This window comes from Gadus morhua, chromosome 6, assembly GCF_902167405.1.
Source record: "Gadus morhua chromosome 6, gadMor3.0, whole genome shotgun sequence".
In the NCBI taxonomy this organism is placed as follows: Eukaryota; Metazoa; Chordata; class Actinopteri; order Gadiformes; family Gadidae; genus Gadus; species Gadus morhua.
The window spans coordinates 15,411,119-15,423,636 of NC_044053.1; the positions used below are offsets into that span (position 1 = coordinate 15,411,119).

Sequence of the window (12,518 nt, forward strand, 5' to 3'; positions counted from 1 at the left end):
ATAAAGCATTAAAAAACATAAATATAATGAAATAAACTATCAATACTATAACATAGAAAAAAATATAGAATTCTATACAATAATATAAAAGATTAGCATTATGTTAAACACCACATACTAAAGATATGTTTTTAAAATGAATTAAAAAGCCGAACATACTATTAACCAAAACATACTAAAGATATGTACGCAACACCGCCCCCTGCGGCCTGAAGGCAGAATGACACGTGTGCTTTGTGAAGGATGAGGACGTTGACAGTTTGCCTGTGTGGTGCTAGCCAGCAACAGCCGCTTGAATGTAGGTCCGCATGGGCTGTTTTACATCTCTAAATAACCCAGCGGCAAGATAAGAAAAGGATCCCAGGATGGTTTTAGTGCATGTCGGATACCTGGTTCTCCCCGTATTCGGCTCAGTCAGAAACAGAGGTAACGTATTCCGCTTCATATGAATCACAAGAACATGTGCCCTGTTTATCTTAATATGCATTGCAGCTGTTAGCGGCTAGCTACACCGAGCTAACTGTTGTGTTAGCTCGGGTTAGCCAGTCCTCCTTTTTAAAACGAACACGGGATTTAAACTAAATCGGTACAACCGTGAGTCCAATTTAGAGTTTTTATTAGACCAAATACAACCAATCCGCCGAATAACCTCGATTTTCCGTAGATGGTTTGTATTTACGACCAGCCCTACCTGTTAAGACCAGCTCACTGGCTGGCGGGTGCCGACTACTTCCTGAAGCGAAAAAAAACATCCTCACAAAAGAACGTGTTTTCGTCAAGTGAAATGAAAAGCGTTATTACAAGAACACGCGTTTAGTGTCGTGTGAACTACACTCACGTGTAAATGTTGTGTCGTAATAATTTGGAATTTTAACTTTGAACCTCGCAATGCATTTGGCCCTGTCGTTATGTTGATTGCAACCTAAAACACCTCTGAGGTAGACGGAGCCCTTCAGCCAGGCAGCTTATCAGTGTCTGGATGATGTCATTTGAAGATCATCTGCTGCTGCTAGCGCTCACGGGGTTTTCAACATGCAAACATGGCATTAGTTTAAAGATACGCTGCCGATTGAGAGGTAAACGCGTTGCTGCTGAGCCGTCAGATCATGTGTCTGCCTTTTCTGTTTAGTTTATAATTGGCTTTTTAGTCTGTCTGGCTCAACACCCCAATGTGCCGTCTCTGTACAAAGCATTTTCCAAGCTACAGTGTGACATTAATTTTACAACAGTGGCATCAATGATTTCATTGTGCTTTTATTTCTGTTCTTATTCCCTGTTTCATAGTATCGAGGCTGGCTCTACATTCTGCATTTATCAGATCTTTGTCGCCCCCCCCCCCTTCCCCCCCTTCCCCCCCATTGTGTAGCTAATGATCATCTGCTGCTGTGTGGTGTGGCGTGGCCTGTTCTCTGCATTTAGCTGTATTGTGAACCCCTTCTTCATTTCCTCTTTCCATCAGAAGACGACATTGGTATTAAAAAAGCACCCCCTCCCCCTCTCCTCCCCCAAGAATGTCTGCAGCTCTATAGGGTCTCCATGTAAACCAGACAAACATAGCTAACACCTATAGCAATAACAGAGCACATTTTTTGTCTTATTCTGTTAAATGGCTGTAGCAATAGAGTTGAACGTTTAGATCATTCTTAGATGATCAGTTGAATGTCATTGTGTACCTCCCATCCAGTCTTGATAGACAACATGCTGTAAATTCCTGTAAAGTGGATACATTTTGCATGATTCTAAATACTGCATTGAACACCAGAATTCGGCTCATCTCCCTTCTATTCACACAGGGTGCATTGTACATGATTCAGATGGAATCGAATTTGGCAAATATTTATAAGTTCGATCCCCATGCATGCCATATAATGATTTGCTCAACTTCAGCAGTCGGGCATACTGGTCGAGGGATCGCTAAAATTATCACAAGTACACTGCACCTGTTCAAAACAACCCGCCATAACCGTCTTCATTTTTTGTGTAATCCTTTGTTACCCTTCTGCAAATTTAAAGCTTTGAAACACACTGAAATGTCTGGGCATTTTCCCTCCTATGGGGCAACATTAAACGGTTAAGCTACGTTAAGCAAAACACAATCACTGGTGGTTCATAACTTTCCAATTACCCTCTCCCCACTAACATAAAGCCAAAATGCTATCCATTTCACAGGGATGCCTATCTCCTGCACTGCTAAAGAGATCCTCTCTTAGTAATAACGTCTTTATTGTTTGGTTGTGGTCTCTCTTTACCTTTTTGTTCTGGTAATAGTAGCCTACTTCAATGCATGGTCACATTTATGATTCATAGTTTATTTGTTTTTGTTGTTTTTTACTACATGGACTGGTGAAAAATCCAATGTAATCTTTCTGTAGTAAAGATGTACCCTTGCTGTACTGAAATCATGTGCTGTAGCCAACACGTCTTCTCATTGGATGCTGCTTCTGTTCTTTTTTAACCCTATATGGAGCATGGTGGGCCTTGCCTTCAGTCTACGTTTATATTTTACATTTTTTTTGTTGCATGGAATTATACTATTATTAAAAAATACAACAACAAAAAAACAACACAAATTCCAGATATACTAATATTTTTTCAATAAAGAAAATAGTGTTTTTCCTAACCTTCAGTGTGCTTCTTGCTGATTTCCATTTATTGTTCTCCCTCTCCCGTGTACCCCGACTCCAGTTCCCCCTCCCCTCCTTCACCCCACCCCACCTCCTCCCACTGTGACATAGATAGACGATTTCCACGCTTCCGTCATCACAGGGCCTGAATGAGTCTATCTACTGTCATTCATAGTCTATGTTTACACAGATGCCTGAACAAATGCAGCATGCTATGACACAGTCTTAGTCTCAAGCCTCTGACCAGGGGAAGTCATGTTATCCCTTTTTGAGGAATAGAATATTCAGGGGATATAACTAAAATATATTTTCCATACTAAGAAAAGAAAATACATTTGTATATGTATGGGTTTACATTATGTAAAAAAATGTATTTTATTCAAAATGATTGACGGAATTTGGAATACTTGAATAACAAATGTGTTATCCTTGCCTTCTCCACAGTGGTTACAGGCAGTCATGCAGGAAACCTGATACATTTCTTAACCAAAACAACTTTTTTTCAGGTTGTGTTATAGCTCTGCTGCATTTTTCAAGTGTATTAGTAAATGCTATGTAGACTTGGCCTGTTTCCTCATGATTAGAGCTACTTTAACCTATTGCAAGAGATTGTTTATATAAAGAGTATATTTATATATTTGGAAGAAAAGCAGAAATAATTTACATAAGCGGTTCACAATACATTCTCAATTATATTCTAATAAAAAAATATACAACAATATGTACTACGGGTATTGGAGAATAAAATGAAATTTAAAATCGAATCTAATATGTCCTTTCCTGACAGGGTAAAATAAGCGTCAATTCTTCGCTATCAAGTTAGCTTTCAAAAATGTCTAACGCAAGTTTAAGCTTTTCCTTCCCGCCCTAGACAAAGCCCTGTTTTTTTTATTCCCATGAAGCCTAACGGCAACAAGTTTCTTCTAGTTTCTAAATAGCTGTGGTTTTGGAGAGCAGGGAAAACCATGGAACTGGCATGTAATGCTATTCTAGCAATTTCCCCTGGATTTTGGGGTCTGTAAGTGAGAAAAATGAGCAGAAGTGAACTTCAAAAACAATTAACAGTCGGCTTCGTAAACCGAAAAACATTAATTCAACAGGCATTTTTTTATTTTTTAGCTTCATAATGAACTTGTAAAAGTCATCTTGCAGACCTTAATGTGGATCTTGACGATAAAGTCATTGCAGGAAGCCAGCAACTTTACAAGAACTTCATGCAACACATTTGTCACAAATTGTTCCGGTTTCTTGTGTCCAGAATTGGCGAAACTGCGACCTGACTTCCATGGCGCTTTTGAATAAAATAGATGGGGAAATATGTCAGAGAAAGGTTAATAGCACTTGGAAAGTAGACACTGCGCAGGCAAAAAAAAAAAAAAGAACTGCCTCTTGTTTTCATGGTACTTCTGGTTATCATCATTTCCCCACCCCACAGAAGTATTTTTCACCATAGGTAAGCGTTAGGGCTTCATTAAGAACGCTGCATCACATACGCAGTGACACCACATTTCACCTACAATTAATTCCAGCATATCTCTCTCCTCAGCGATGTTGACGAGTTTCCTTATCCCCTCCCCCCTTCCGCAGGATCCCATTTCAACCGGCAACAGCAGCAGCAGCAACAGCAGCACAGCCATGCTACCTCTTGCCGGCACTTCCAGCTAGGCCCTCAGGCCCCGCTCCCCATGGACTTCCCCATGCCCCACCCCGGGCAGCCCCAGTCAGGCATTAACCCCCACCTCGCCCCACCGGGCCACCAGCATGGCCCCCCTCTCCACGCACCCCTCAACCCCCTGCCAGCGCCCCAGTTCCAGGATATCTCCGCCCCCCCCTTCCTACCTCAGGCATTACACCAGCAATACCTCCTGCAGCAGCAGCTCTTGGAGGCCCAGCACCGACACATCCTGCCGCCATCCAGGTACCGCATGGTCGCGCTGAAGTCACCTAGGGGAATCGCCACCAGGGGGGGGGGGGGGGAACGGCAATCATAACCTCACCTGATCCATTTGAGCACTCCATAAAAGATTTGATTTGTTGCTGCATTTTGATATTTTAGAGTGACTTCGCTAAAGTTGCAAACAAGCTGCTGCACAGTGTCTAACTTGCAATAAGAGCTTTATTGGTGATGTTTTGATGCAAGACCTCATCCCTCTCCTACGCACCCGTCTCATGAAATAGATGAACAAAGGGTTCTGTTAATAGTTACTAAACTGATGGTTCCTTCCGGTTCACATAAAGGTACTGCTTTCCATTGAGTAACGTTTTTTTATCAATGATTGTGACTTGGTTTTGTTCTGATTGTCCTCTTGCAGACGCACCCCAGAGAGAGTTGCCCACCAGACCCACAGACTGAGACCAGGGTATGAGTTCGCCCCCCCTCTCCATGTCACCCCTCAGCCTGTGCTCCAGCAGCCCCGTTACCTGGCCGAAGGGACAGACTGGTAATACATCCCATTACAGGGTTCAACAATAACAGACTGGTCTCAGGACCTTTTAACTGGCCCCCACTCATAGTTGTATTTATTTGTGTTGGAACTTAAAACCAGACTTATGGTCCTTCACATGTTTAATAATCATGCATTTACACAAATGCAAACACCTCAAACACGATACTGTCTCACCCCTGCTGACAACCATCTTAGTACAACACTGCAGGTATATAAAATGCCTTCCAAAGTAGACACTTTAAGTTGTGGAAGAGTGTATGTGCAGCATATTAGATGTGATCATCTTCCTATCAACTGTAGTTCTTCCTCTCATTGGGGTGACCAACCCAATCCATATCAAAACGTTGATCTGTCTACTGTGAGGCATGGGCTTGACGGGAGCTCCTCTGTTGGCTGTCGTTCCCAGGGATCTGAGTGTGGATGCCGGGATGCCCCCCCACCAGTACCACCTCCATCCACTGCCACAGCACTATCAGCACTACCTAACCTCTCCCCGGATGCACCACTTCCCCAGGAACAATGCCTCAACACAAGTGGTGAGCCCCGCCCCCCCTCCTTACAATAAAGTACCCGATAAGCGCTTTTGTGGACAAAGCCAGAGCCCTCGTGGCAATTCATCTTAATTACCTTCCCAGCTTTTTTGACTCGTACTGGGCATCGCGCTGCACTTTTGGACCCAAGAGAAATGGAGAACATTTCCTTTAGTGTGAACAGGTCAAGCCAGCCGGCCAGCCAGACAGCCACTGCTGGGACGTGTCTGTTTGTTCATAGATTTCCCCCACCGCTCAGCTGACCTCTGCTGCTCCTGTGATGTGCTCCGCCCGCAGGTCGTCCACGAGATCCGGAACTACCCGTACCCACAGCTCCACCTGCTGGCTCTGCAGAGCCTCAACCCCTCCCGCCACGCTTCAGCGGTGAGAGAGAGCTATGAGGTTGGTCGCTCCTGCTGCTTCCCTCCAGCAGACACACCTGTCCTCACCCATTCATCACCATGCCTCATCCTGTGACCAAATTCACTCGACCAGCCCGCCTCACCTACTACTTCCACCACCAACCATTCCCCCACCCACCCACCCATCCATCCATCCACCCACCCACTCACTCATCCAACACCCCCCAATAGCTGCCACGTTTTTTCTTTACAGATTTATTTTGGGAGCAGAGCCGACCTTTAAAAGGCAAACACATTTAGAAACCATTCATTATAATCTTTTTTTCTTTTAAAGTTCATCAGTGCAAATTGCATGTTTTTTGTGATCATCATCAACACATCCAGAGCAACAGGGAGGATGGTCTCTCCCCCGATTGAACTGTGTGCCCTCCCCCCTCTGGTGTATAGGAGCTCCTGCAGCTGGAGGACCGGCTGGGCAGCGTGAACCGCGGGGCTGTCCAGACCACCATAGAGAGGTTCACCTTCCCACACAAGTATAAGAAGGTGAGGACCAAAGGCGCAGAAAGAATGCGGCGGTGGTGGTGGTGGTGGTGGTGGGTTGGGGAGGGGGGGGGGGGGATCGAGGCACAACCCCAGAAGACTGCAGAGGGGGTTGCATCCCGTGGTTTTTCCATTTCTTAGGGGGTGACGCACTGAACAGAACAGTCAGGGTTACAGGATAAACAATTCCCACCAAGGGATGAGTCATCAAGCCTTTTAGGAGTCAATGTAATTAGAATATTTAGAAAAAACTGCATCGCTGTAGAGACTCACCCAAAAATGTCGGGGGCAGGTGAGTCAAAATAAATTAAATTAGAGCTATGTTTATATGAGGACCTTTTGTATTCTTTATTGCTACTGAGTATCTCAAATGTGTGACATATCTGTTTAATTAGGACATTGCTGTTGGCCGACACTGGCTGTCTGGGTCTGGGTAAGGCATGGCACAGTGAATGAATGTGACCCTTCCACAGAGAATACCACAGGACCTGAAGATGTGTCTTGAGGACGAGGAGCTGGACACGGACGAGAAGTGCACCATCTGTCTGTCCATGCTGGAGGACGCAGAGGACGTCAGGTGAACACTCGCTATTGGCTCATTATGATGAACGCAAATGCTTTTGGGAAGAGAATGTCAAGTTAGCGTCCCTTACCCCGGCTACAAGTCGACAATGTTCTCTGTAAGAGCTGGGTCTCGTTGTGAAGCTTTTGGTAAGTCATCCTTGATTTATCATGTATGATGTGCAGCGGGCTTCCTTTGAAAGAAAGTACATGACATACCTTGAGATGTTTTTATCTTGTCTGGTTTCCATTACAGTGGCCATCAATGTCGATCAACTATGGTCGTACAAGACATGCCATAATTATGTCTTGTACTGTACATGTATTAAATAGCTGTGCATTCAGTTTTAAATTGTGATGTCTTTCTGGGGAGTAGCAATCTCAGTATCCCCCAAGGGCCATGCTGGGGAAACAGCTGCTCAAACTTTTATATTACACTATAGGGACTACACTTGCATTATATTCCTGCTGAATTGATGCGCATGAAGACTTAGACTTAGACTTAGACTTATTAGTAAGTTCCACATGAATTTAAGTGATTAAGATTGACGTGCTAACAGGCTTTCACATTTCCTCATCTGGAAATATAGCAAGGATTTTGCCATCTTGCAACAAACGTTTCTTATATAAAGGGAGTGTGCAGCCATCCTATTGCGTTAGGCAGAATCTTTGTTTTATCCACCTTTTTGATACAGAATAAAAAGCTTCTCAGTGGGTCGAGGGAGCTCATGGCATCAGTTGACAGGCTGAACTGCATCAAACCTTTGGGGAGAGCTTTATAATGATGTTTTTAAATTGCTTTCTAGACCATTTCTATGAGGTAAAGTGTTTTTCGGGGACAACTCTAAACCCTTTGCTTTTGCCCATTTTCTAACATAAAATGAGTCACAGTTAAAAAAAGAAAAGTTTGGACAATAGGTCTAGCCTGAGTCACGTGTGAAAGGCTTCCTGGCCTTCCCCAGTGGCACACATGAACTGAGTAACCCTACAAACACTCCCCAAAAAGTGTTGTGTTGTAAAATGCTCTGCTCTCAACTCGGTCTTCTATCAACGCCATGAAGGTATATCGATTTTAGTATTTGCTGTTCGCAGCCTAACCTTTTTCTCACCCTCCTCCCTCATCTCTCTAGGAGATTACCCTGCATGCACCTCTTCCACCAGGGGTGCGTGGACCAGTGGCTGGCCACCAGCAGGAAGTGCCCCATCTGCAGAGTGGACATTGAGACCCAGCTGTCCGCCGACAGTTGATGCCCCCTCCTGCGGGCCACCCGTGCAGCTTTTTGGATCTGGTCACGTCATTCTTCTACCGCCCCCTTCTGGAGGGAGGCCGGAGGTCGGAGCGCTGCCAAACGACGACAACACCACCTCCTCCTCCTCCTCCTCCTCCCGCCCTCTGCACCACCCAATGAGCCTGCCTTCTGAGCCAGCCGAAGAGCCAACCCAATGTGGACGAGGGGATCAACAAAGCACACGCAACACGGCAAGGAAATGTGGGGTTGGGTTGGGGCAGGGGGGAGGGCCGATGCATAGGTAGAGGGCTCATTAGAGGGACGCTTGACTCTGGCTGAATGGGAGAGAAAAAAAAAAGGGGGTAAATGTCCAAAGACAGATGTGCTGAGGCTTCTTGTGACTCTGTCAGATTGTGTACCCCGGTCCACTTTCTCCCTGTTACCGCCACCAAGATGTAACGCGCCAAATCTTTCAAACTCTCTCTCGCTCCCTGTCTCACTCGCTGTGATGAGGTTGTCCCAATCCCCTCCCCAAACCCCATCACTGTTTCTGCCACCTCTTTCTACCCCCCCCCCCTCCCTCATCACGCCCCCGACCCCACCCCCCCAGGCCTGTGAAAAACAAATCCTTTAAGCTAGCGCCCCCTAGCCAAGCCCTCAGTACATCTGTACAGAACATTAACCAGTGGTTGGCATGAGGTTGTATGGTGTGCACTCTTGTAGCTGAATGCTTGTGGTGTTTTGGAGTCTAGTACTGAATTTCAAGTTATTTGCAGAGTAACAGTGTTGTGTAGCAAGCAAAAAAAAAACCTTTCGCTTTAAGACATATTTACGTGAATTATATAACCGCAGAGAGGAGAAATGCAACTTTTTTTTCTTTTTAAAATGTGAAGATATTTGGAATGTTAAATCTTCATAGGCATTACATAGAAGGAAGCTTTACAGAATCTGTTAAAAAAAAAAAAAAGGCCAAAAAACTCTCAGTATCTCTCTCTGGCGCTCTCTCGCGCACTGTCCCTCTCTTTTATCTAACATGGTCTTGGATTTACCGTTAGTAGACGTCATCAGAGTTGATGCTAAAACCGCTAACTGCAGGCATGGCTTCCAGTGATCTGTGTAGTGTTTGTAGCCGGGCCTCTCTACCCTAGAGCGGAGGCCCGGGATGTGCATGCTGTATGGCAGGCTTGGGCTGTGTCGTATTGTGGACAGGGATTGTTTTCTACCCCAAGTAGAGAACAGGGAGTGTGTGCACGCCTGCGCGTATGCGTGTGTGTCGTGAGCATGTGAAACCGTATACGATGACTCTGCCGATCCCACTCACCCTTGGAGGGGGACCAGAATGCACCCCAGTCACACCCCATCGCACCCTTCTCTCCACACACACACACACACACACACACACACACACACACACACACACACACACACACACACACACACACACACACACACACACACACACACACACACACACACACACACACACACACACACACACCAAAGTTGCCCCCAGAGACTGATCCACCGTTCAATGCCGACCTCCCCCCCCTCCGACAAGTGGGGTCCCCAGAGGTGGTGCGCCACGTACATCCGTGTCTAACAGTGACCCCCTCTCCGTCAACCCCCCCTCCGTCGCCTCATTTAACGGCATGATCTCCACCCCGAGGACGCCGTGCCTGCAGAGTCCCGCCATTAGTGAACAGCAGTGTGACGTTTGTATGACCTATTTACCGGAACCTTATTGCCTAATCGAACAAGCACACGTGATTCTCTACACCTATTTAACCGCCTACGTTTGTTGTTTGTCGTCGTGTCGGCTCCTCCTCATTTCAATCTAATCTATGAGTTGCTCCCTTTTTTCCGTTTTTTTTCTTTTGCCAAAACGGCCGTGTCTGGTGTTACGGGGGAAAATGGGTCTTTAGTTTGCCTAATGATGTGTTTCTAGAATGTGTATGATTGCAACACAACCCACCCAGCCCCCCCTCTCTCCATGATAGTAGTGTATGGTACTGCTAGTATGGCTGTGATGTGCTCCGTGATAGAAGCCGTTTTTGTCTGTATCATGCATGAGCCATGTTGGTGTAGTTCGCTTGAAGGAGGGTGAAAGGGAGAAAAGCCATCCATTTAAAAAAAAAAAAAAAAAAAAAAAGAAAAGAAAAAATACCAAACGATTTTTCTTGACTTTTAAGTTGGGATTTTCTGTTGTCTGTTTCTTCCATTAGTTATCTTTTTTTGTTCCTTATGGAAATTGAGATTTCTTTATTTCGTTTTATTTCGCTCTCATGCCAATTTGGACAAGGTAATTGGGTGCCTTGTCTGTTTAACCATTTTTGAAGATAAAGCTGCAATGCTGAAAACATATTTATTGCTGTTCTAATGTAGCTTGTGTTTTGTAAATGCACTATAATATGGAGTTGCCTGATTTTTTGGTTTGGTGGTGTGGGGTCTCCTTGTCCTAGATTATGTGTTTGTATTGAGTTACAAGTATCTTCATGCTTCCTTGTGTACTATTGGAGGGTAACTTGACTGTTTGTGTTGCGTTCATTATTTTGATTCCTCTTTTTTTTTTCGTATGAAACCTCCATCCCAAAAAAAATAATCTTGACATGGATGAAAATGGAGTTTCTAGTCCACATAGAATGCTGTGATTTAAGATGCCTTAAGTATTTAACAATCATTATTTATTACTAACTGTAGCTAGCTAGCTATCGTGGTGGAATATTTAATGTCTCTATCTCATAACTTTGCAATTTAATCAATATATTTATTTAGAAATAACACAAAATAGAAAAAAATAATACCTCATTATGCATTGGTCGGTGGGGATGCTTTTGCATGCCGTCTGTGTGTTTCCTTTCTTTTTTTTTTCCAAAGAAAGAAAAAAATAATAACCTTTTCGAAAAGTATTTCAAAAACAGTTTCTAGCCAGCATGGTGCTGTTGAACTGGATCACATTCCATCTGTGTCATACATTTTTATCACATTTTTGTTCCTCTCATCTTCCGTTATAATCACTTTTTTTGATCTGTCTGATCAGACCAGATGGGAGACAATCCCTCAATATTATTATTATTATTATTATGGCCATTGCTTGCTTTTCAAAACATGGTACAGCTTTATTTCCCATAATCAATACTATTTGTTTTGAGTTGTTTTTCAGTCTGTTTGATATCACCATGTTTAGGATATTCCATCATATCCAGATCTTAATTCAAAGCTTATTCCCTGCCCTGTCCCCTCCCCCCAAAAGCGGGGATCTGTATTATTTGGTACTATGTATTGCTGGCAATTGCTTTGTTTGTGTGGGGTCCGGATGGTAGCTAACATGCTAACTCAAGCTATTGATCTTATTGAGCAAATTAATGGTGTATTACCGTGGTTATCCGGTTCTAGATAGACTTGTATTACACCTGGTTATAATAAGCTAACCACTTGTTTTTCTGTGTGCATTTTTCCCCTAATCCAGCATATAATTATACCACATTACGGATTGGGTAGCGTTGATTGGTCTTAACTATTATTTCATTTCGTGCTCTCACTGGCCTTACCCTATGCCCTCTGCAGTGTGTCCCATTAATCCAGAGCGACCTGGACCGTAGCCATAGTATTAACTCAAGCTGGTGAACCGGAATGAACAGTAGAACTCAAAGCACAAGCTTTTTAATGCATGTCCTTCTCAGGTTTTCCTATGTGTACGTGGGAGTAGCTCTGTAGATGTGTTTAATATGATGCTGTACCTTCTTGAATATTTCAGATGTTTCTTTGCTGCTGAGAAAAAAAAAATACACAAAACACAAAACCCATGTTGATTATTAACCTGCCAGTGAAAAGGGACACGGCCATCTTTGTACAACACACTGCTGTTTTGCTGTAACCGCGCAATGTTTTATGATCTTGAGTATTTTATAGAAAAAGTAGAAGTATGTATCAATAATATGAAAGCAATAGCTACATCATAATGAAGAATAACATGATCAGTGATTATTGTGGAAACTCTTTAGATTCACTCTGGGTGGATTTTGTACTGTATTTATTACTAATGATGATGCAAAAGTTGCATAGCTTAACCCAAACTGTTCTGTCTCCTTTTTTTATTTATTGTCTTGTATATGATCTTTTTGTATGTGTTTTTCAAATAAACCGCCTAAAATGCTCATTAAACATGTCCCTCGCTTTTCTCATTTTGGCTTGTTGAATAGGAATGACGGACACATAATTGAGCATC

The 12,518-nt window shown here is 43.8% G+C and overlaps 1 protein-coding gene across 3 annotated transcripts; it reads left to right on the forward strand.

Moving 5' to 3' along the window:
• The first annotated feature begins 229 nt into the window (after positions 1-229).
• ark2cb (arkadia (RNF111) C-terminal like ring finger ubiquitin ligase 2Cb) lies at positions 230-12,454 on the forward strand. 3 transcript variants are annotated; one of them, XM_030357769.1, is made up of 8 exons: positions 230-426; positions 4,212-4,542; positions 4,937-4,984; positions 5,478-5,607; positions 5,899-6,003; positions 6,411-6,506; positions 6,977-7,080; positions 8,195-12,454. In XM_030357769.1, the coding sequence occupies exons 1-8, from the start codon at positions 366-368 to the stop codon at positions 8,310-8,312; spliced, it is 993 nt and encodes a 330-aa protein (XP_030213629.1). In that variant the 5' UTR covers positions 230-365; the 3' UTR covers positions 8,313-12,454. The 3 variants fall into 3 exon arrangements, with proteins under 3 accessions (XP_030213629.1, XP_030213627.1, XP_030213628.1); XM_030357767.1 differs by having other exon boundaries at positions 231-426; positions 4,937-5,065; XM_030357768.1 differs by having other exon boundaries at positions 231-426; positions 4,937-5,065; positions 5,899-5,985.
• The last annotated feature ends 64 nt before the right edge of the window (positions 12,455-12,518 follow it).

Excerpts from the sequence above, each read along its gene's own strand:
- ark2cb (XM_030357767.1), top strand. The coding sequence starts at position 366 with ATGGTTTTAGTGCATGTCGGATACCTGGTTCTCCCCGTATTCGGCTCA. Across the intron at positions 427-4,211 it reads CGGCTCAGTCAGAAACAGAG|GATCCCATTTCAACCGGCAA; the intron begins GTAACGTATTCC and ends CCCCTTCCGCAG. Across the intron at positions 5,608-5,898 it reads ACAATGCCTCAACACAAGTG|GTCGTCCACGAGATCCGGAA; the intron begins GTGAGCCCCGCC and ends CTCCGCCCGCAG.